This window comes from Rhinolophus sinicus, chromosome 3 (genome assembly GCF_057876585.1).
Source record: "Rhinolophus sinicus isolate RSI-liver-muscle chromosome 3, RSI-T2T, whole genome shotgun sequence".
Taxonomy (NCBI): domain Eukaryota; kingdom Metazoa; phylum Chordata; class Mammalia; order Chiroptera; family Rhinolophidae; genus Rhinolophus; species Rhinolophus sinicus.
Window position 1 is genome coordinate 46752039 of NC_142503.1, and position 24261 is coordinate 46776299.

Below are 24261 nucleotides of genomic sequence, written 5' to 3' on the forward strand. Positions count from 1 at the left end.
CCAGCACTAGTTTCTTCCTTCAGTGTCTGGCATGCTCTATTAATTATCTCAAAGCTCGAAGTGTTCTCCTGATATATCCATACTCTGAAATATTCATTGCCACCATTTCCTGCATACTTATTATGTATCTCATAATCACCTCCAGTCATTTAATCTTTAAATACTATTCTTGTGCCCGTTTTACAGATGAGGAAATGGAGGCTTAGTAAGGTTGGATCTTCCCAAGGTCATCCTATTTCTAATTCCAAATTTGTCCCCCCCCCCCCCAATCTATCATCATCTAGTATCATGCTTTTATTTAGGAAACACTGGGAATTCCCTAATTCATATGGACAAACATACGATTTACAATTGGCAAAGGAAATAAATGAAGAGTAGGAAAGAACTAAGTAGGTGATATAATTTGGAATGGTTATAATCTATTAAAGTTTGAAAATTGTGATATACCTTTTCCTTAGTGCATAACTGATGTGATAGTTACTTAAAAAATAAATATTAAATACCCCAGAGCTAGGGTCTCCATACAAATATTAAATACTCTAGAGGTGCCCTGTATTAGGACTTTGGAGAACTGGGATAAGAAAAAGTGAGAAGTTGAAGAGAGAATAGGAAGCTGTAATAGTCCAACGTGAGACAGTGAATATGATCAGGTGCAAAATCATGTGGTGAGGTCGTTAAGATTTGTCAAAGTTCAGAGTCTCACAGAAACCAGGACAATGAAGAAAGGATTTATGGAGGCGGTTTGTCTGAAGTCTGTAAGGATGGAAACTGAACAACTAGAAAAGACAGCGCTGAGCTGGGACACTGGCATAATACTAAGGAAGTTGGAATTTTCCCAACCGAATTACCAACCTCGTTTCTTGTTGGCTGAATTCCCTGTCTGGGGATTGAGAGAATATGTATGTAGTCTTTGAATTCTGAACACTGTCCCAGCCAAGCTTAGCACTATCTCAGTGTCCTCAGTGACTTATATGCAGAAAATCAATCAGATGCAAAGGGTTATTTACACAACTGATAGCTTCCTCACTCATACTTTCACGGGCTTCTTTTAAGGTTGCTAGAGTACACTTTGCTTAATATTTGAACCTAGAGAAGTTGAAAGCCAAGTACTTACTTAAATATTGATCAAGCTCAGTGCTTGAGAGAAGGCAAGAAAACTGCAGATAGCATGAGTGTATGTCCTCAGCTGGTAAGAGTTTCACAATGACTAGTTTTGCCTGTTTCTTTTCTATGGGGAAGGAGTTTTGGGGTAACTTCTCATACTAGTTCCTCCTCCCACAGTTTATTTTTTTTCTATCTACATATCTGACAGAATTAATGAAAAAAAAGGTGAGGAGGGGGAAGAAAGAAGAAAACACACAGTGATTCAATACTAGTGATGTAAAAATGAAAATAACAATAAAGGCCACCAACATCAATGTTTTTGCTCACCAGAGTCTGGAAACCATTTTGTCTGGTGTGTTGATTCAGTTCATCTTCAGTAGACATTTTAGCGCTGAAAATATTTTTGGAAAGGACATTATTGTTTTTGTTTTTACCTTTAAGTCCTGGCAATGGGCAGGAACTTCTTGATCTTTAAAAGGTAGTGCTTGAGGCCAGGCCTTGGGTTCATGAGCTCCGTGAAATAGAATCAACTGGGGTTGTCATACCGGTCAGCCCTGCAAGGCCAATTTGGGGTCCTTTTATTAACACAGAAAGCCCCGCCCTTCCCTTGGAGTAAGGCTAAGGATCTCAGACAAATGATGTTTCCTTGCTGTCTTCTCAGCCTTGCTCTCCTCCTAAGGAGCTGTATCAGCGAGGTGGGCTGGACAAGGTAAGGAGGGAAGGGAGGCTGAACCCTCCAGGAAGGTGTTGGTGACATCTGGGGAGTGGTGCCTCCGTTTTGGCTCCGTGTCCTTGTGGCCAGCTTCCTCGTGCCACAACCCTGTCATGGTCCTGTGGGCGGTAGGGCTTCGCAGGAAAAACAAAGCAGAGACTCAGGGTGATTACAAGGCAAATCAAGAATTTTGCCTTTAAAGCTGCTGTTATTGTCTGAAGCCTGTTTTATGAAGGCTTGGATGATGGAGTGGCTTCTCCACTCGCGGTTCTAACTGGAAAAGGATGTTGGATGGTAAGGGGGTCCCTCTCACATTGCTGTTCATTGTAGAAACAGGTTACGGTTTTCATGAGAATTGAATTATGGAGCCACTTGCGTGTATGAAGGCCAAAAGAATCGCAGCTCGCTAAGCTCTGGGCCAGAGGAACAGCCTCAAGAAATGAGTGTCTGCTGGTGTTTTGAGTAATACTTGGGCCATGTTATGTCACAGGTGTGGTGGCTTTTGGACGAGGACAATCCGAGCCTCTCAGGCCTGGCACAACTACTTTCAGGAGCGGGCGGGCCACCTCCTTCCTCAGGCGGCGCCAAGGCGAGGCCGGTGGGAGCCCCGAGGGGGCAGGCGCCGCCAGGGCGCAACCTCGCCCTCCTCTGGCCGGGCAAGGCCGCGCCAGTCTCCGCCCGCCTCGGCGCTCGGTGCCGGAGGAGGGAAGCCGAGGCGAGCCGGCCGCCGCCCCTCGGCGGGAGGGGGCTGGCGGAGAGGGCGCAGTCGGGGTTTCAGGTTTCCCCCTGGAGCCGGTGTCGGGCGCGGCGGCGGGCGGGCCGGGCCATGTGATGCCGGGCCCGGCGGTGGGCAGGCCAGGGATCCAGTGGCAGCCGGCAGGCGCGGAGGGAGCGGGGGCGGCACTAGCCCGCGGCGCAGCCAGCCGGGCCGGGAGCGCGGCAGCGGCTCCGCCCCCTCCGCGCTGGCTGCCACTGTGCCGCCGCCGGGCGTTGGCAGCTTCGGAGCGCCTTCCCGGCTCCGGGCGCCCTCGGGCAGGGCGCGGGGCGCAGCGCCTCTCTCGGGCTGCGGAGGCTGCGGGGGGCACAGCTCCAGGTAAGTGCTCCTTGGGTCTCCATCCCCCGCGTCTCTCTGCAGCTCTGGGCAGAAAACTTGGGCGAGCACACCTGAATTCGCGATCGGGGAGCTACTTTCTCCGGGGTCCAGGGGGACGCGAGCGTCCGCCGAGGTAGAGAGGGTGCTGCAGCCACGGCGGCTCGAGGGATGGCCGCCGCCTCCTGGTCCCTCGGGGACGGCAACAAGTGCAGAGGGCTGCACAACTCCGCGCGGCGGCGGCAGCAGCGGAGCGTGGGGTCGTTCGGGAGCGCACTGAAAACGCGGCAGGGGCTCCCTCGACCCCGCGGTCCCGCTCTGGGACCAGGGATGAGTGGGTGGAAACATGGCCAGTGCCCTTCGGGTGCCAGGGAAATAAATGACACTCTTGGCGTTGGAGAAGGGAGATCCTCGAAAGCTGGGCTCTCTCCTCCCCATTGGTGCCTCGGCTGCTGGGTGAGGGTGCTTGGCGGGACCGGGTCCCCAAAGAACGGACCAGGCCTAACAGCTTTTTCGTGTGGGAACATCTGCTCTGTGTTAATCGGTATCTATAGCTGGTTAGGGGAGGTGGTGAGAATTTTGTCGGATTTCCTTATGCTTATTTTATAGATTTGTTTGCCCCTTGAATACATGGGGTGTGGGTGGTGGTACCCTAACCTTACCATGCTTAGACTTTTCACAAGGGTCGTAATGACGGCCCTGCACTTGGCCGAGGACATATCCTCGCCTGTCGAGGGCTGTGTGGAAGCTGGGTGCTCAGGCCGCTTTGGAAACCCAGGTCTGGTTTCCGGGACACCAATTAGATTTCCAGGAGAGAATCCATCTGCCTCCCAGCCCACAGCGTTCCCCGCATTGGTTACAGCTTGGTGGAGCTAGGAAAGGCTGCAACATCTGTGTTTGCGCAGCCTCATTGACCCCTGCCTGGGTTTTTACAAATCTCCGCAGACCTGGAATTATACAAGTTCACCACCACACCCGCGCCAGTTGAGTGAGAAATATGGAGAAGACGTTTAGAAAGCACTGATCATTGGGGGTCGCACGGGCTCCCTGGTTTTCTGAAGCTTTCTCATCTAGTTGTTCCTAGGCCCTAAAGCTGTCAGGGAAGCAAATCCTGTTTTCACAACAAAAGCGAAATCAAGACCTGTCCTAGTTAGCTTCTGTGAGTTGCTCTTTGCACACGAGGATCCAAGCAGAGCGATAACTTTACCTGGGAAACTTTTTATATATATCTGTCCTGGGTTTTTGTATACACATTCTTAAAGCACATAGGTATTTGCCTAATCTTAATTAATGGCCAAGCTAACTCCTTTGGAATATTTGGAGGAAAAGAAATGAATACTTTGGAATTTTCTTATACAACGTAGTATTTCAATGTAACATTTTGATGTGGACTTACTTTCTGTGTGATTGTGTCATTAACTTTGATCAAAGAGGAATTTTCATAGCATCGACCTCATTATTTAGTGGATAGGGAAATGGAGGCACAGAGGTAGCTACTGGGTGAGTGACTCAGGCAAATGTCCTGGCTAATGGGACAATTGGAGAACAGAGAATCAGTGTTTGCCCTGCTTTTGACTGTATTTTCCTCTTTATCAAAACCTGACTAACCAAGAACAAGTTATGTAACAGGTGTGTCTTTAGACTTTCCTTTGAAGCACCTGTCCTGTCCTTTAAGCAGTTTAGAAACACGTGAAGAGGAAAACAGTATAGGCATACCTTCGAGATATTTTGGGTTAGGTTTCAGAACGCCACAATAAAGCACGAATCACAATAAACTGAGTCATAATCTTTTTGCTGGTGGAGGGTGTTGCCTTCAGTTTGTAAAACAACAACAACAACAACAACAAAAATGCAACATCTGTGAAATGCAATAAAGTGAAGTGCAATAAGATGAGTGTGTCTGTCGTTGGTAACTAAGATTCTATGAAATTTCATCAGGGGCCTCACTTGGGTTTCGCACCTTTTTAAAAAATCGTGTGACTACTGCAGAAGAGTTTGGAATATTTTCTCATTGTGCTCTTATAAGAAACTACTGTTGTGGCTAAGACTTAAATTGGGCAGGATTTTCAGGTGAGCTCTGATACATGACCTCCTTTAGTATATGCCATGTGAGAAAAGGAAATGTGTTCTAAATAGGTATTAAAGCAAATAGTGGAATCTAATATTACTTTTATGTTAAACATTCTGTACAAAACTGGTAACTACTATGTTGGTATTTAAGCTCTAACTTTAAGTCCTGCCAGAATTTATGACCTAGTGCTGACTCCCCAGAAAAGATTTATTGTATAAATGTTGGAAAACCGTTTATGATTGGGGCATGGCTGGATGGCACTGCCCAGATCCCAAACTACTCCCAGGCTGACTGTAATTTTATTATGCTCTAATCTACTGATCAGATATGACAGATCTGGTTTATGTAGTTTTGTCTAATTGCATTTATATTTATGTTGCTTTAATGGAGCAGAGAAGCGATAGGATTTTTCCCCCCCTGTAACCTTAAATAAGATTTGTCATGAAGAGATGAGTCAAGCCAAGCAACTCCTGTGAAGAGTTCTAAATTACAAAGTGTTCTATTTGAAATGCACCAAATTCAGGGAATTTTGCCGTTTTAGGATTGTCCTGTAAATATTCCGCCCTGTATGGTCCAGATCCCTTACTCAGGCAAAGCTGGGCTTAGCGCTATTTTTCTTAAGAAGTGCAAGTCAGGTCCTATACCACTAAGCATTTTGCCCTGATTGAATGTTGATCTGTCATTTTGCGCAGTATCTACAATCCTTAGTTCTTTTGTTATTTATCCTGGTATTAAAAGTTCCCAAAAGCTCAAAGCATTGTTACTCTGCTGTTTAGCCACTTTGACAGTCATATCATGCTCCTCTTTCTATGAACATTTTTTCTCATTTATATTTGTTCAGCAAATATTAATTGAGGCCCTACTATGTGCCTGGCACTCTTTTTTGCTTTGATTCTCTGCACTGTGGACTTCATGTCTAAGGTAATACTTTTGTGATTTTAGAGTTTTTAGGATCTGTTGCATTTTGAGTGGGCTTTTGAATATTTGACACGAAGATATTTGGCTGGCAAAATGTCATGTAACTTTTTTATGTGATAGTACATCTTCTTAATTGACTGTAATTTTTCCCTTGAAATTCTATCTGAGGCACAATTATAATTTGTTTATTTCTACCATTACTGCTCCTGGACTTCTTCTCCTGCATAACCAAGATAATGAGATTTGACATCATTTTTTAATATGAAGGAAAGTAAAAAAGTAATATAATTGAATATTGGTCATTTGTTTCAGTGATCTTAGTTTTGAACACTTTTACCAGATATATTTTTATTAATCTTCAGAGATGCCTTCTCCTATTTTCATTTAATTTTTTCCTCAATTACCAACTTGAGGTTGGATTTCTGTAGAAAGTTCATGTAAAAGTAATGTTCCTTTAATAGTAGAGAAAACATCTTGCATCCATGAGGGAAGGACAACACAGGTGGAAATCGGCAGTGACACCTTCACTTTCCATAGTAGCATGTCCAGAAGAGACCCTTCTAAAACCAGTGCTCAAATAACATTCTGCCTATTTCAACTGGCAGGCTTTGTTTGGTATGCACGTGATCATTTTGCCCTTTAAAAATGCTTAAAATATTAATATACTTTATATATTTCCTTCAAGTATGCACAGACATTCCCTTAACGTAATAAATAGATGATCAAGAGATATGACGTATATTAATGGAATTTATGGTTTAACTTCTCAATTCATTATCAAACATCAGTAATCATGCCGTTTGTGCTTAAGGCTTTCTCCTTTTCTTCCATCACTTTAAAGAAATTATCTGTCATGCGCCATAACGAAGTGGTTAAGAGTGGTGATTCTGGAGCCAGACCGTCTCGTTAGACAGCCTCAGCTCTGTCCTGGCTGTGTGACTTCTCTCTACTTCGCATTTCCCATTTGTGAAATGGGGATAATCATTGTAACCTGTCCCCTTGGGTGGTTGTGAGAATACAATGAGTAAATTTATAGAGAGCCCTTCTAGTAGCGCTTGGCAGAGCGTAAGTGTCAGAAAATGTTGGTGGTTATATTTGTAACAAATGGAAAAGAGACATTTAAAAAAAGTAGCTTCAGCAGGATTCCCAGGTTTCAGAAGGCAGTGAGACGGCAGTGTGACCTCAGGGGAAAGCACCCTAGGCTGAGAGTTTGAGGCTGGCATGGAGACAGCCAGCGACCTCTCAGCTGTGTAACCTTGAGGGAGTATGAGCCCTCTCTGGGTCTCAATTTCCTCATCTGGTAAAAGGGAAAGCAGTAGACTTGATGGTCTCTAAGAACCTGCCAGTTCTACATTCTATACCGTCATGAACTTTCAAAGTGAGGAGGGCATTGGTCAGTTCAGCCTTTCCTGTCTTGGGCAACACTGCCAGGAATATACTTTCCACAGGCTTGGTACTGTGCTGGCAGTGGGCAGTCAGTAAGCATTTGAAGGGATTATGAACTATTACTCTGTTAATTTACCTTGACCACCAGCCAGTCATCAGGTTGAAATGACTGGGTTATCTTCCCAGACTTAGTCCAGAGAGATTTCAGAAATGCAAGTCAGGATCCCATGCGTGCGGGTCACAAGCTACCCTGCTCCCTCTGCTCTGAGGAGCCCCCCATGAGAAGAGGGGGCAGGGTGGCTCTGGGAAGAGGAAAGAAAAGTGGGATGATTATTTCGGAATTTCATGATAAAAATTTCTACACCCGATACACAGGAAAACATCACCATGAGCCTTCACAGGGAAGCGGAAACTAAAAGGATTTGGAGCAAAGGAGGTCTTAGTAAGGACTTCTGAGCCTGACTGAAGAGCAAGAGGTTTTCATTGGGCTGGGCGATTCAGGCAAAGTCCCTCTGGGGTAAATTTCTGTCTTTCCCCTAATTACCCTTGTTTATTGTCTGTGCATTCTCACCTGGTTCTTTGTCAATAGCCTTTTCTTGTCCTACCAGCCTTCTGGTTTACTGAATGACTAGGTGTTAGAGTTTCAAAGGTAGGGGGTGCTCAGTGATGAGTGAGATTATGGGTCATTTGAACCCCTAGCCCAGGATTCCAAGCTTCCCTGTTCATGGGAATCACCTGAGCATCTCTGAGGTGGGCCTGACATACTTTTTTAGAATGGTAATATAGCTGGCTTTGCCATCTACTTCCCCAGCCTTTAGGTGTTTCTGGCATTCTACATCTGAAAGGGTAATGCCTGCATTTTCTCATGGTGTTTCTTTATGCTGTGGGCACTCACCTGTCCCCTGCTGCCTCCTCTTGTGAGCCCTCCACTTCCATCAGTCAGGACTGGTAATTGCCTAATGGAACATGCTCTGTACTTTCTAACTTCTTTGACTTTGTTCATGATAGGCTCCTCTTCTTCACTAGCTGAAATATAGTGGCAGACCTCAGAGCTACTGTGCTTCCCTGAAAATAAGACCTAGCTGGACCATCAGCTCTAATGCGTCTTTTGGAGCAAAAATTAATATAAGACCCGATATTATATTATATTATACCGGGTCTTATATTATTTTTTGCTCCAAAAGTCGTATTAGAGCGGATGGTCCGGCTAGGTCTTATTTTCGGGGAAACACAGTACTGCAGGTTTGGTTCCAGGCCACCACAATAAACTGAGTTGTAATCTTTTGGCTGGTGGAGGGTCTTGCCTTCAATTTGTTTAAAAACAAACAAACAAACAAACAAAAACCCAAATCAAACAAACAAAAAACCCCACCTATCAACATCTCTGAAGCACAATAAAATGAGGCATGCCTATATTCCAGTCCTTGAACAAGCTCAAACCATCTTTGAAATCTTTGACCAACTGAGTAGTAACTGAGCTTTTTCCTTTCTGAACTATTATCCTTTTACTGGTACCGCTCATTTAGCACTTTCCACCTGCTTCTGGGTTCATTATATGCTGCTGTGTTTAAATCTTACCTTTCCAAACCTGGCTATAAGCCCATTGATGGCGAGGACCCTGATTTAGCCTACTTTGTAGGGTGCTCAATGTAGAATATACATATGTTGGTTGGTTAGTTATTTTGCTTAACTGTCATGACACGTCCTTCTGGTTTATAGCATCCCTGCAAAGGCTAATGGTGATGTTTTCTTGTGGTTAAGATTGCCAGCTGCCAATAAGGGACTTGGGGGAGACTGCTAGTTTCTACCTTGTCTTGGGCAAGTAACAAACTTTTAGTCCCAGTTTTTACCTATTTCTCTCATAGGGCTGTTATAAGGACTCAATAAGATAGTCTATGTAAAGTGCTTAGCGTAGAACCTGGGATAGAATAATTTCTCAGACAATGGCTTTCCTACTCTGGTACTTCTAAACAGGGTTATTGACTCTTGATGTTCAAGTTATCTCAGAATCACCAAGTTTGTTTTTAGACATGTTGCTGCTGAACCCCGTCTCCTCATTCATGGACTTGTGCATTGGCTTCTTTGTTCCCTGAATAAAACTAATATTTCTCTCTAAATTTATTTTCCTGTATGTGACCATTTGTTCTAGCCTTTCAAAGTCTTTTAGATTGTTTATCTGTAAACTTACCATGTTCACTACGCTTTTTTTGTTCCATAGATTTAATATCTATTTCTTTAATCCTTAAGGAAGTAATAAAACTATTACCTAGGCTGAGACCTAGGGCAGAGCAATTTGGTGCACCTATGCAAACTTCATTTCAAATCGATGCTTTATCAATTTCAGGTAGTGTTGTTCAATTAATTCTTATTTGTGCTAGCATCTGATTCTTAGTCTTCCATCTTGTCGTCAGGATATACACTGTCTACCAAATCTGTACCTTTACTCTATGGAGTTACCAGTATTAGTAACCCCACACCGAATGAGGTTATTCTCAAGTGACTTATTCTTGGGGAACCCACATTGGATCCAGGTAGCCACTGCTTCCTCTTTGAGGTACTCAGACATCAGCCCTTTCACATTCTGCTCTAGAATCTTGTTAGAATCAGCATGAAGCTCCTTCTGCGTATAGTATGTAGAATCTACTATAGATTTGTTATTGGAAATTGAATGACATGTGCCTGTCTCCTGTATTTGAATCCTGTCATTCTCCACAGCTCCTGGTGGATTATAGTTGGGAAATCTCAATGGATTCTTTCCTATCCTTTCCAAATGGGACGTCTTTGATTATTTCAATGAAGTGATGATCTCTTTGGGTAGTGATTTCATTGACTGTTAATAAATTCTGATGGAAATGGAATTTGGATGGAAGGGAGTGGTGGGAGAGAACCTTTATGCATAAGGAGCAGCTCATCTAACTCGAGTGCTGCCTTTCATGAATTGCCGGCGTTGCAACTTCTCAAAAGTTCTCAGGGGATGGATTTCTGGAAGTTGCCTTTATACCAGTTATCACATCCCTACTGACTTCGCCAGTTTCCAGTTGGCCACTCCCCCTTCTTGGTGGTAAGGGGTAACACTCAAAACCTATTACTGATGATTTAATAGGTTTTTAATTGATGGATTCTTAGGAGGAAGAAAATAGAATAGGTACTTCTCTTAAATTGCATGTTTCTTATTACACTGAGTTGTTATATAAAATACTTATGCATTTTTCTACCATTTATTAACCAGAAATATTGATAGCTTGCTTATTGAATATAAAAAAGTGTCAAGACTTTAAAATCTCAGTCATGAGAATTCTAATTATTCCTTGATCGTTAGTTAAGAAGGTTCTAATTTGAACAAAAATTGTTACGAGACAGTTGTTATGAAACAAATTGTTAAGGTTTCATGTCCTTGATTTTCAGTCTTATAAAACCACTTGAAAATCTTAAGGTGAAATAGATTTCACATGTAGATACCTGAGGTTGTTTTGCAATAGACGTGAATGCTCTAGTTTATCTTCATATCTGCAGAAAGTCCCAAATTAACTTTTCACTTGACTCACAAAAATGGGGCTGTGCTAGGGAAATTCTGCTTGACATGAACAGTTTAAATAAAATCTCATCTTAATAGGAATGCCAAATGTAATTTGGGTATTGGTTTATTAGAAGGTCTTTTTTATTAAAAATAGGAATAAGCTTTTTTTCCCCCTTTCACATTCATAGTAGGAAGCTTTATGTTCACTGGCTGTTACAGCATCTTTGTGCATAAGCAACAGCAGAAATTAGTAGAAGCAGACAAGATGTCTGGATTTAAGTGAATTTAAGAATAGTTTTTTTTTTAGTGGGAGTTGGACATCATTGGTGTTTCGCGCCTTTCATTTTAAAAATGATAGTGTTCAATTAATTATTCTTATTTGTACTACCATTTGACTAAGTTCAATAAGAAAGTTTTTAAAAGACAATTTGGGTGTTGCAAAAGTTGAACCAGAAGCAGAATTTGGGTTGAAATTTTAGCACTGTGACTGACATAGCAGGTGAGCCGTGTCACCTCTCTGGGCTCTGGTGACTTCATTTGAAACCCAAAGGTTGGGCCAAGCCCTTCTCCACGTGTGTGCCATCTCTCAAGTTCTGTGTTTCCATGGAGATAAGCATGATGTCTTAACCCTTTCTTGGATTATTAGCATAATTCTTGGTACCCAGAGTTCTTTCAGACATTTGACTGGCAACATCTAAATTGTTCAAGAAGCTGGATTTGAAGACGCTGCTTTAGTGTTGTGTCTTTACGGGGAGAAATGATTGCTCATACCCTGAGATTTCCCTGTGATGGCAGCTCCTATTACTGTTGTCTGAATGCTTCATGAGCAGTGAGGTGGAATCAGCCAGTAATCATCTTGTAATTATTTTTAATTGAATTCAAAGATGACTGAAAATGGTATTAATTTCATTTTAGCAGATGGAACTTACTGTACCTACCTCCATTTAGGCTGGGTGGAGACTGTGCCCTGAAATTTATGGAATTTTTGATAAATGTCTAGATTTAGCAAAAATACGGTTTATAGGGGTACTCTCTTTTCTTTCCCCTCCCTCTTCGCTTCTTTACTCACCCTCTGTCTCACCTCCCCTTTTCTCAAGAAATTTGGTGATTTCTCTTCTGTTTGATTTACAATGTTTTTCCTAAAAGAGTAGCTAATTTCTGAAACCTCTAGTATTTCATGTAGCTCCTGACTAGTAATATGAAAGAAAACAAACTTGTGCTCATAAAAGAGATGACATTATAAGGCATGCCATCCCTCCACTTCTCATAGAACCTCAAGATAAAGACATCTTGTTATATAGGTGATTTGGACATTAAGCATTATTGTGTTTGGGCTTTTACTTCTGGGTGTAAGGGCTCTAAACCCTCTTATCCAGGAGTTCTTTCCAAAGCATCTCCATCCCAGAGAGTTTGAGAGTTCTGTTTGAGTTTTGAGCCTTCGTTGAGTTTAGCTAGTAATTGCTATGAGGCAAGCATATTCTGGGTGCTGGAGGCTTAGAGATAAGAGGAAGGGGAGAAGCTTTTGAGGAACTCTCAGTGCTGCTAAATCAGCAGCCGTGAAAATAAATAAATATATTGTGATGTGGAGATGGTGTGGGGCAGGGTATTCTTGGCAGCCTGAGTGAAGGCATTTTTCTGGGAGCCATACCCAGTATTATACGAATCAAAGGATTGTCCAGTTTTTGTGTGTGTGTTTTTCAGTTGTTCTAGTGTCCTAAATACAACCTATATTGTAAATATGTATTTGCTTCAGTGATGGTATAAAAACAGAAGTGAATTTAAGCAATGGACAGTTTAATGAAAATCTGGATACTTCATCTCAGTCCATAAATATAATTGTAGTGAATATCTTTCAGATATCAAATTCAACCACAAACTCTTGCACTTGCTTTAAAACTTTTTTTTGTATTAAAATTACATAATTGTCGCCAGTAATGTTAAAGACTCTTTTTAAATCTTGGCTTATAAATAAATTAAACATAGCAACTATTTGGCAGGAGAGAGAAACTTCGATATTATCAAACAGAAAAGACTATTCTTTTGTATTTCAATTTGCTTTGGCACTGTTTGTAAGGATGTTTCGTCTTAAATTTGTATAGAAAAACCTGGCTTTGTAGATATAATTTTTCTAACTATGTTTTCACTCTCAAGTATCTAATCTCACAGAATTCTGGAGATATTTGGTCAAAGTCTTGGTGTTCCGCTGGACTTGTCGAGAGCGAACTGATTCTAAAGTTTCTGTTGTTGGGGCAGCCCTCCAGTTCAGGGCTGAGCCCTCCACAGCTCTGAATTGCATTGAGGGCCACAGCTTTCGCTAAAGCTAAACGTGGGCAGGCAAATGATAGTGCTTTATCTTGCCTTAGAGACATTGAAGGGTGCAGTTGTAAATATGGTGAGTACATGCCAGTTATTTATTTATTTGGGGGCACAGGATCATTTGAACAGCTTATTACTTAAAAATTAAAAAAATAAAATCCCTCTGTGCCACAATTGAATTTTACTAAACTTATGGAGCGTTTAAAGTCGCATAGAATTTAGAAGATACTAATCAAATGAATCACCACCTCATGTGTTGTTTTGACAGGAAGTGTATCACATCTCAATAATTTCCTTAAAATTTTTTCCTGCCAGGTGCCTGTTTTCTTCTTGCTAACTTATTCCCATAGAATTCCAAATATGTGGTTGATTTCCCTACTGGTACACTTTCACAGTTCCTTTTCCTTTGTTTCCTTCTTTAGAGCAGCTGGCCTATTTTTGTTTGTGTTGAATTTAAGGCTTGTTGCAGAGCAGAGAGAATGAGTAGCTATTTTGGAGACCAGTGACGTCCAGCCAGGATGCCTCTTTCTGGCGAGCCGATCTTGGCTCCAGCACGTAGGATTTTATAAAGTAGGTGTCAAGACGTGCCTGTTGACAGACCCGATCAAAGGCCAGATGTACATGAAGTATTATTGTTCATGTAGTCATCTATGGAGAGATGAGAGGGAATTTCCATTTTCTATTTCATATGTATACAATTGAACACAAGTTTTTAAATGAGCTACCTTGAAATAAAACACATTAAAAAATAAAATATTGGTCGCTATTATAAGCAAGGTGCTATACGAGGCAATCTGAAATGAAGTTTCCACAGCCACTGACGGAGGAGTGGACACACAGGTCACCCCTCACAGGGCAGCGAGGTGGCAGCTGCTAGGGGAAGTGTTGGGTTAGAGCTCGAAGGTGCTCAGAGTTGGGGGCACTGGCAGGGAGGCGGGGTCAGCCTACGAAGCAAACTTTCTTGGCCCGTAGCATCGTCTGGTGGAAGTGGGTGCAGAAAACATCTCCTTTTTCAAAATTAAGGAATTACATGGATGTGTGCAAACAAGAATTCTTAATTAGTTCAGTACCTTGCACAGCTGTTGGGAACATTCATGTATTTGCCTTTGGATATTTGGGTCAGTGTATTTCTGAGTAGTAAACACATATAATAACTAAATTTACGTACATTTCGTTACACAAGAAAAAACACTTTTGTAAATTGTGTTGATTTTTATCAGTGAGTTATCAGCTATAGCACTTTTTGTAGTCTGCCTGACATATATATTTCGTGTGACTTAAATCTAATGATTAACTAACTGCTTGCTTTGCTAGGATAAGTTGATGGTTTATAGTCTTTATATGCTTTATTGAACATAGAGTTATTGCATTTTAAGTACAAGTAGGCAGCAGGTAATTGCTTTTAAATAAAAGTGACAGTGGTTTCTTCCATCGGCAATCTTTCTTTTCTTGTAATGTGGCATTACGAAGTGTAGATAGCGAGACTTTGCAGTGTATCCCATGTAACACTGCAGTGTATCCCATGTAACACTGAAGGCTACAAACAAACTTTTAAGAAGGCATGCTTGTAGGGGTTGACGTTTGTGCAAATTCAGGCGTTCCTTTTATACACATCAGTATAAACTTCTAATGGTGCTTAGGAAATTAATTTTCTACATTGTTTCTTCATATTTGTGCTCTTTTATTTTCTTATTTAGGAATAACAAATTGTGTGAAAAAAATGCCATTTATTGGCAAACCGCTCAATCACGTAATAAATGTTAATAAAGTCAGTGTTCTATTTTCATATTGTATCTTATTAGCAGGGCTGAATGTCCAAACCAGAATATGGTGAAGGAGATGCATACATAAGAAATAGCTAGTACTTTTGGAAATGGCAAGTCTAGGACACTGGCCCTACAACATACACAGTGACAAGGGGCGGTGAGTGGTACCTAGGTGGACACTCTGCACTCTGGCCCAGGCTCCTGCCCCTCAGTACAACTCTCTTCCTTGGATCCTTCTCTTCATTTCTTTTGCAGGGATCAGGCAGGCACCTAGCCACATGTCCATAAGTGACACTCATACCCCCGTTCTCATTGATCACCTTCTGTGAATCCATGAGCAATACCGGGGGTGCCAAAAAATGTATTCAAGTGGACACTTTGGTCAGCGTTGCTCAAGCAATAGTTTGCAGTCATCAGAAATGTCTGGACGCTGATGGTAACCACTTTGAGCGCCTCTTGTAATTGCAGAAGTCAAACGTGACTTGTAGTCATCTTTTGTTATTGGTATATATTGAGTATTAGGAGTTTAATACAGTTATTTCCTTTTTTAAAATGTGTATACATTTTTTTGGCACCCTGTGTATACAAATAGTTGCATGCATGATATGAAAAGCCACTAATAAAACTAAACAGCCTTGTTAAAGATATTTTGTGTGCCTTAGATCAGAATGCCATTTAACTCGCAATTAGTTTGGCAGAGCTTTGGTGTTTATAGTGCCAAAGAAAATTTCAGCCAGCAGAGGTCAAATGATCATTTAGTCTGTTTAAGCAGAACTTTCTTCTGTATTACTAATGTTAACAAAAATTAGAAAAAAATTCTCTGTCACCTAAAGATTTATTAACAGGTCACATTTGCTTAAAATGCAGTTGCTCCCACTTAGAGTCTCAAAATCAAACTTGAAATTGGGGTGCAGACCCAGTTGAACTTTAGATAAATGTTTTGCACTTCCAGTTTCCTCATCTATGACATAGGGATGATACCAGCCCTCTAGAGAAAACTAGGTGGTTTGCCAATCAAATGAAGTTAAAGGTGGAAATACTTTGGAAAGTTTAAATGATATGTAAATATAAAACCAAAACCTAAAAAAATTATAGCTCCATTTGTCAAAAGTTATTTATGGCATAAACTTGCTATTGCTGTAAACGTACATGTGGAAAAGCAGTGAACATGATCAATTGGTACAATGACAGCGCCTACATCTTTTTAATTTAGCACATCTGCGTTCAATAACGTGGAAGAAAAACGTGGAGCCAATTCAGATTAGGGGAGAGAAGCCTCAGAGGCCTGTTGTGTAAGACAAGGGGCTAATGACAGGCCATGTGCTGGAAAACGACTGGTTTCCTTTCCTTCTGTTGTTTAGCTAGAGTATGAAGCCACTTGAGAAAAACCTTGAGTGAAGCATTTTATTAAACCACGAATCCCCCTTTCAGGAAAAATACTACCCAAAGAGGTTTTTGTGAGTACTTCTCTCATATTGGTGGGAAAGTATACATTTAAATTGTTTGTAAATGTTTACCTCACTCCTTCATGAATAAATAAAGTTTCATGGGCCTGAAACATTAATCTCTCTAATCCTTCAAAGCCAGGGACAAAATGACGGTTTTCTCTTGGACTGGTGGTTATAATGAAAAGGCGATGGCAGGGTCAAGAACCGTTTTTACTCATCTTATCTGGATTTGGAGTCATGCTCAATTCTGACAATAACACAGTATCTTATTGATTCTCCACACTAGACATACTTTGGGTTGAGTACACATTGACTGTTCTAGGGTCTTGAGTTTTGATGCTTCTTTGGGAAGGATCTGGCTTTTTAACACTAAAAAAACCCAAAAAACAAAAAAAATCTCACTTTTAGAACTTCTAGAGGGAGGGCAGAAAATGGGGACTTCTCTTAATAATTAGCTTAGCACATGATGGCCATAGATCATAATAGGTAGAGCCACTGTGTAAATGCCTTTGAAGTTGGAAAAATGAAGCTTACAAGGTTTATCTAATTATCCACGCAGTCCCGGTAGCATTTGAGGGCTGTGTTACAGGGAGTGTCTGGTGAAATTTTCATCAGCTATAGAAAGGCCTCTTTGTGTAATTTGGTTTGGAGTTCTGGAGTTTGATGGTAATGAAGACGGTCACCATAAGTTAGTTGCTTTCGCTGGGTTCAGCACCCTGCTTGTTACCTTTAATTCCTACAGCAACCTCATCATCTCTGTGTTATAGATGAGGAAACTAAGGAGATACGAGAGCCTGCTGTAGGTCCGGCAGTTTATTGATCCCTGGTCTGTGGAACTTCTTTCTCTTTTCACTTTCTTTCTGTCACTCAGAAGCCTTAGAGGGGGAAAAATTCAGCTTGACCACATGTAATAGAGACCAGAAGAGCTTATGCTCTAATCAACTGAACTGAAAACTTTTCACTGCTGCTGCATTTTCAGACTTGACTTCATAATGAAACTAAGTGCCTCATCTTTTATACTTGTCACAAGCTATGTAAGACACTTGTCCCTGTTTGAGGACCTGGTTTACATAGCTTGTCATCCTGAATCTTTCCAGGATGAAAAATAGAAATTAAAAATCTTCTTTCCATAGAGTCTAATATGTTGTTTGGTTAAGCATGACTTCCAAGGCCATCCTTATTTCCTAGAGGAAAAGATTCAGGTGAAGTGCAGTATTCTAGACCCAGAATTCTGACCTCTAAATTCCTGTACTCTTTCCCAGCATTTTTTATGCATCCCAGCAGCCCGTTTGCATTTTCAATGTGTTGTGTTTTGAACTTCAAGGTGACTTTTCATTTAGTCACTCCCAAGGATTTATCTGTTTGCTTTTGTTCTGTTCTCTACCACTCTGCACTTGTTTTTTTTTTATTGACCTTGATTCTGTCCCCTTGGGCCTTCTCAGTTTCCAGTGGCATCCCAAGGGTGGGCAGTGGCCATGCCTCCCCTTGTCCCTGCCTGGCTAGGGTGCAGACAGTAAGGGGGGTACATTTTCTGCAGAGAAACACTTAACGTGGATTTTAGTTAGTGTGGTTTGACTAGCACCATGCACCAGCAATTCTAAACGATGTCTGTTCATGTTACTTCTCCCCCCAAAGTTCTTTTGTTGGTCTAAGTTCTGAATAATGACTGCAGTCACTGTTACATTTTAACAATACCTATGTAAGCTTCAAATTAGCACATTTTAATGACTGATCCTTTAATAAACATTGTATTCAACATGGAATTTAATTCAGACAACTCCCGGTTATATAGTTGATCCCCAACACGTGCTACACAAATTTGTCCTGAGAGCAAATTCACAAAGATTTGGCATCAGTCAGCTTTGCTTCAGGTCCGGTTTGTGTATCCAAGTTCTGTAATACTGTTTAACAGTACATTCAAGTAGTAGATTTTGAAATAAGCAATGATAATAAATGATGGTGAAAACCAAGAAAATTTGAGTTACTTTAATTCTGTCATTCTGTGTGACCAGTTGGAGTTTTTGTGTTCAAAACATACAGCAGTAAAACAGAGTGAGAGTTGTGACTTTTAATATTTTTGTTTCATAAGTGAACATTTTATATTTGGAATGTTTTATTGAATTTGAATAATATCTTTCAAATTGAAATTGTAAATTGTTTTGGAACTAAAAGATGAAGAAAAAGTGTTATATGACTGGCACAATTTAGTAGCTGCCTTTATTGTATCTGTGGAAGACATTTAAAAGTTTTATTTATGTTTGCCTTTTTCTTTTCTTTTCTTTTTTACTGGTGTGATTATGTATATGTAGTTCAAGAAAATAAGATTTGTCACTGCATTTCTTTTCTGGTCATTATTATGCATTTAAAATTATTACTGAAATATTGTTGTATAGAAGAGGGGATATTAAATGACCTTCAGGTATCAAACATACTAGGTATGCCGCTGTTTGGATCACTCTAAATGTTGCCATCATGTGCTATCTGCAAAGTTAGTGAGAATCTCGGTTATAGAGAAGCATTTAAACTAGTGGACCCTGAGTTAATTTTTGTGGAATTCTTCCTGTGGTTCAGGCTTCCCCATTTCTCCGAATTACTGTAATGGCTTCCTAACTACGGTCCCTGTTTGCAAGCGCCCTCTACCTGCCTGCATCCTCCTGCCTCGCGCCACTCACACTGCCCATCTTCCACTCTGCTTTCAGAGTACAGTTTCTAAAATACAAACCCCAGGGTGTCAGTTCTCTGCTTGGAATCCTTCACTAGTCCTCATGACCCTTCATGGTCTGGCTCCTGCATTCGTCCCTCTCCTTCCCTCCTGCCACAGAGCTCTGGGAGCTCCCTGAACACACCTTGCTTTTCTGCGTCCGCACTTTTCCGTCTGCCCACCATCCTTTTCCTCTTCACTTCCCTGCTACCTGCAAACGCCGGGCCAACTCCTGTTTTTCTGGGGTCTGGCTCAGTTACCCTTGTCCTGTGTGCCCTGTGAAGACCCACGTACACCTTGTCATGGCACTTACTGCTCCTTGCTGTCATCACTGCTATGTGTTGTCTTTTATCCGCCCCACTAGACCCACAGGCTCCTAGCACCTAGCTCAGTGTCCGGTGCAAACTGGGTGTTCTCAATAAATACTGCATGAATGGATAGACTGACAGCCACAGATTCCAGCCAGCTGAGTGACAGTGTACGCGAAAGGGTCTGTGATCTGGGACAGTGCTTTTTAGCTTAGAGTCCCAAGTCTAGTTGGTCATTAGAACCACCTGGGGGAATTTTGAACGACATTTTCCTGAGCACTGAGACCACTTGAATGAGAATCGTTGGCAAGTAGGACCTGGAAATCTATATTAAATTCCACTGGTATGAATTTTTATGCTTAGGAAACCATGAAAATCATTGTTAATTATTCCTATTGCTTTCTCTCTATTCATTAGCTTGCCATTGCATCCAAGAAAGAGATTTTGGAAACCTTTCAGAGTTTCTTCTGTATTAGGAAACTTGTTTATCCTTTTAGTTTACAGAGGACTTCTATTTAATATCTCATTTAATCCTCAATGATTCTAGTAGGTAGGAAGGTGGGTCAGATTTTATTTTAAAGATCAGCAAACTGGAACTCAGAGATGTTAAGTGATTTGATCAGGGTCATATTTTTTAATGGTGTTTATACAATTAGGTGTCATGCGGGGCTTCAGCTCCCGCTCCCCACACAAGAACGCAGGATATGGTGAGGCCAAAAAGGAACACCCACAGAGCCATAGGTAGGGGAGTCATACCACTATATTCTTGCTGGCGGCTGGTTGGAGACACAGGAAGCAGGAGTCACACGATCCACAATCTGCCGTCTGTTTCTCTGCCAACCAACCAACCCCCTAGCATAGCCACTGCAGTTATATTAGTGGCTAATGGCTAACTGGTTATAGCTGATGGCCAGCTAGTCACAGCTGATGGCCATCTACTACCCGAACCAGTACCTTTCCACGTGAGGTCAAGAGCCTGGAAACTGCTGTCCTGGCCCTGTCCCCACACTCCACCACTACAGGGTCTCGCCTCATAATCTATGCGACTAGCGTCTTCTGTGAGGGTCCCTGTGTCAGGAACCCAGCTCACAAGAAAAAGTTTCAGTCCAGTTCAAGTAATGTCCAAGGGGGTGTTCCTCGATGTCCACCTACTTTCTGGGCACAGCCAGGGTTTCTCAGGTTACCATCAGTCTTTCTGGGCACAACCAGGGTTTCTCAGGGTACCATGCTGGAACAATAGTGGCTCATAGCCAAGATGCTTACATATTCTTCATGATGGTCGGTCAAGACACAGGAAGCGAACATCTGCCTGTACCCAACAAGGGGTCTTCCTGCACCACAGTCTCGCTGGCGGCCAGGTGAGACACAGGAAGCAAACATTTGCCTGTACCCAAAAAGGGGTCTTCTTGCGCCACAGTCTCGCTATTGGCTGGGCAAGACACAGAAAGTAAATAAATATCCGCCAGTACCCCAACACAGTGGTACATTCCCAAGCAAACAGTCAAGTGGTCCATCAAATCAGAGATGGAAGGCAATTCCCCATAGTCCACAATCATTTGCCAGGGCTGTGCATTGGCCTTACAATGCGTGCCCTCTCCACAGGGCGAGGGCTCTAAGTCCTCCCCAACCTGGTGGTGAGGGATGACCTTGACCTCACCTGTATCTTCCACCAAGGACTCAGCAAGTGTTTCCTCCTGGGATGACAAGTCCCGCGTCTGGGCTGCCTCAGCAAGCACTTCCCAGCCCACACGGCCGCAAAGACCTTTGCTTTCTCCAGCCTATGCTGGTTGGAGAACCATCCACATCTTCCCACTCCTCCATGGGGTCCAGTTCTTCGGCACCAGCTCCTCATGGGCTTCCCAAGACTGAGTGTTCATACGCGCAAACTCCTCCACCGCCCTTCAGAGAGCTGTGGCCGGCACTGTACCCTGCTCGCTGCGCCATGTGTCACACCAGAACACAAGATATGGTGAGACCAAAAAGGAACAACAATGGAACCATAGATAGGGGAGTCATACCACTATATTCTTGCTGGTGGCTGGGTTGGAGACGCAGGAAGCAGGAGCCACACAATCTGTAATCTGCCATCTGTTTCTCTGCCAACCAACCAACCAACCAACCAACCCACCCACCCACCCACCCCCTAGCATAGCCACAGAAGTTATATTAGTGGCTAATGGCTAACTGGTTACAGCTGATGGCCAACTAGTCACAGCTGATGGCCATCTACTACCCGAGCCAGCACCTTTGCACCTGAGGTCGAGAGCCTGGAAACTGCTCTCCTGGCTCTGTCCCCACACTAGGTAATTAAGGTTCTCAATCACTAGCATTTTTCAAAATTCAGAAGTGATGGAATTTCTTCTCAGGTTGTTTCCTAAAAAATGGGCAAAGTAAACATGAAGCTTCTGCAAAAATGGCATACTCCAGTGGTTAAGAGTACTGAAAATCTTATTTTGACTAATTTTAATTTTGAACAAAACTTAAAATGGAATTTTAATATCTTTGTGTGATACTCCCTCAGAAAACATGGCAATGTCTTAGAGAAAATGAAGTATTCTAAGTCATTTTGGATGTGCTATTATGACTAATAAAACTTAATGTAGAGGTTAAGATAGAACCATTTTGAATAAAAGTTTTGCCTTAAATTCTTGTAATAACTTCATCTCCTTTTTATTCTCCATTTCCCCCTAAAAGTCTTGTGTATCTTCAGTTCCCTGCTTATGTTTTCTGAGAAGAGCCTGGGAGTCTCAGCAGTATCTGATATTCCTGTGATTTTTATTAATTTTTTCCCTCTCTTTCCCCTCCATCCTCCTGGCATTTACTGTCCCCTGGGTTGGGCCGTCGATGTTTGTGGACAGTGGGTGTCTACAGAAATGCCCACCTGGAATCTGCATCCTTGTTTCTGGTACCATATTTAAACATTGGGCAAAGGGCAGCTGCTAATGATGTGACTGGCACAAATGCCGACATCTCAGACTCGGTGTGTGTGTGTGTTTGAAACTGAGCCTGTCGCTTCCCCAATTCACTCAAAATGGCTCCTCCTCAGGCCTCTCCTGCCTAGTTGTTGCCTCCGTCCTCTAAGCCAGAAGCCTGGTTTTCCTTCTCTCTCTCTTTCACCAGAGGGGTGACTTTACCTTTTGAACAGGCCTTCATTCTATCACATTGGCTCTGTGCTGCATTGCTGCAGGTCAGACCCTGATTGTACCTGATCTGGATTGCTGCCATGCTCCCTGCCGTTGACTTGGCTCCCTGGAAAGCCATTTCCTGCACTGCCACCAGAATGACCCATCTGAAAACAGAATGGATCCCTCCTTGGATAGGATTTTCCGTAGCTCCTCATTCCTTCATGAAAAAGCTTCAAGGTTCTCTGCCTATCATTCAAAGCTTTCCAGCATTTGACTGGCCTTTGCAGCCACATCCTTCAGTGCTCCCTCTCTCCAAGTCTGTGCTCCTGTTGTGCCCCCTGGACATATCCTGCTGACCCTGTCCTCTCTGCCTTGGCTCTTTTGTCTCCTTTGCCCAAAACAGCCTTCTTTTCTGCTTCTGGCCCTAATGCTCAATACACCAGTCTCCTTCACCTGGCTAACTCCTACTCTTTAAGAGGTCTTTCGAGGTGTTATCTTCTTTAGGAAACTTCTTATCCCTTTCTGTATTCATTCAAATACAGTTGAGGTATTTTAAAGCGACTTAAACAGAGGCTTAAACAAGACAAGAATTTCTCGTATGTCAAAGTCTAAGCTGCAGAGTAGGGTGGCTCGGTCTCCGGTTATCCAGGGACCACCTTCCTTCAGTCCTGTGCTCTGCCATCCACAGGGCACTGTCCTCGTTGGCATGGTTGCTGCTGGCTCACCACCATTCATGTGCATCCAGCCAGGACAAATAGGAAAGAAACTGTGGAGAGCGTCCTCCTTCCTCTGGAAAGCCCGACTCAGACATTGTGTGCATTGCTTCTGTTCACATCTCGTTAGCTGAAACTTTAGCATATGCCCACATCTAACTTCAGGGGACGCTGGGTAATAGTCTTTAGCTCAGCACTGTCTAATATAATGTGAGCCACCTATGGAATGTAACATTTTCTAGGAACCTTGTTAAATTAAAAACAAACAGGTGGAAAAAACCCAGCGTACTTAACCCAATGTATTATCTAAAATATGATCACTTCAACATGGAGGACGAGACACATTTCAGTCGTCACATGTGGCTAACAGCTACTATATTGGGCAGTGTAGCTTTAGCTTGTTGCTCATGTGTCCAGCTAAAGCTGAAGGATCCTACCACTAAATGAAGGGGAGAATGGATATCTGGGGTCAACTGGTAGTCTCTGTTACATCCATTCTTAACTAGTCTCTACTCGCCCCGTACCAATTTGATGCTTGGAGTTGGTATTGCCCATGAAACATTGTGTGTGTGTAATTATCTGTTTTTGTCTGTTGTTCCCAAGGGATTGAGCATTTTAAGGTGAAGACTGAGTTATCTTTTCTCTAGGTCATAGTCTAGGATTTGGCAAATTTTGATTACCTGATAAATGTTAAGTGAATAAATAAAGTGAATGGGGATTTCATTTAATTTCTCAACTGTTTGTATTATTCCTAGACAAACGCTTGTGATTTTCCTCACTGATGTAGATAATCCTCTTTCCTGTGCATCAGAAGTTATATTATTCTTGGGAGAAATTTACTCTGATTTGTTTGGTAAGTTTGGCATGAACTCACATCCAAAGATGCTTTTGGTTGGCATCCACATTCTGATATAATGGCAGGCTTTCTGGTTCCGTGAATTATGTTTTGGAAAATATGTCCAGTGTCCAGAAAATTCACTTTCCATGAAACAGTGAATCTTCTGTGGAGGGTGCCTCTGTGCTGTGAAAGAACAGGATGGAACTGTTTGCATAGAACCCCTTACAGTGCGAGTTCCTGCTCAGCTC

General features: G+C 42.3%; 1 protein-coding gene across 4 annotated transcripts in view; it reads left to right on the forward strand.

Annotated features, from left to right (window-relative positions):
- Positions 1-2277: 2277 nt before the first annotated feature.
- The window catches only part of ARHGEF28 (Rho guanine nucleotide exchange factor 28), a 289722-nt gene continuing 267738 nt past the window's right edge, over positions 2278-24261 (forward strand). For 3 of the 4 annotated variants that reach the window (XM_088796567.1, XM_088796568.1, XM_088796569.1), the window contains exon 1: positions 2278-2909. In XM_088796567.1, the coding sequence (XP_088652693.1) occupies positions 2293-2909 (617 nt within the window). In that variant the 5' untranslated portion in view covers positions 2278-2292. The remainder of the gene's footprint in view (positions 2910-24261) is intronic. The other variant, XM_019728118.3, reaches the window with a different exon arrangement.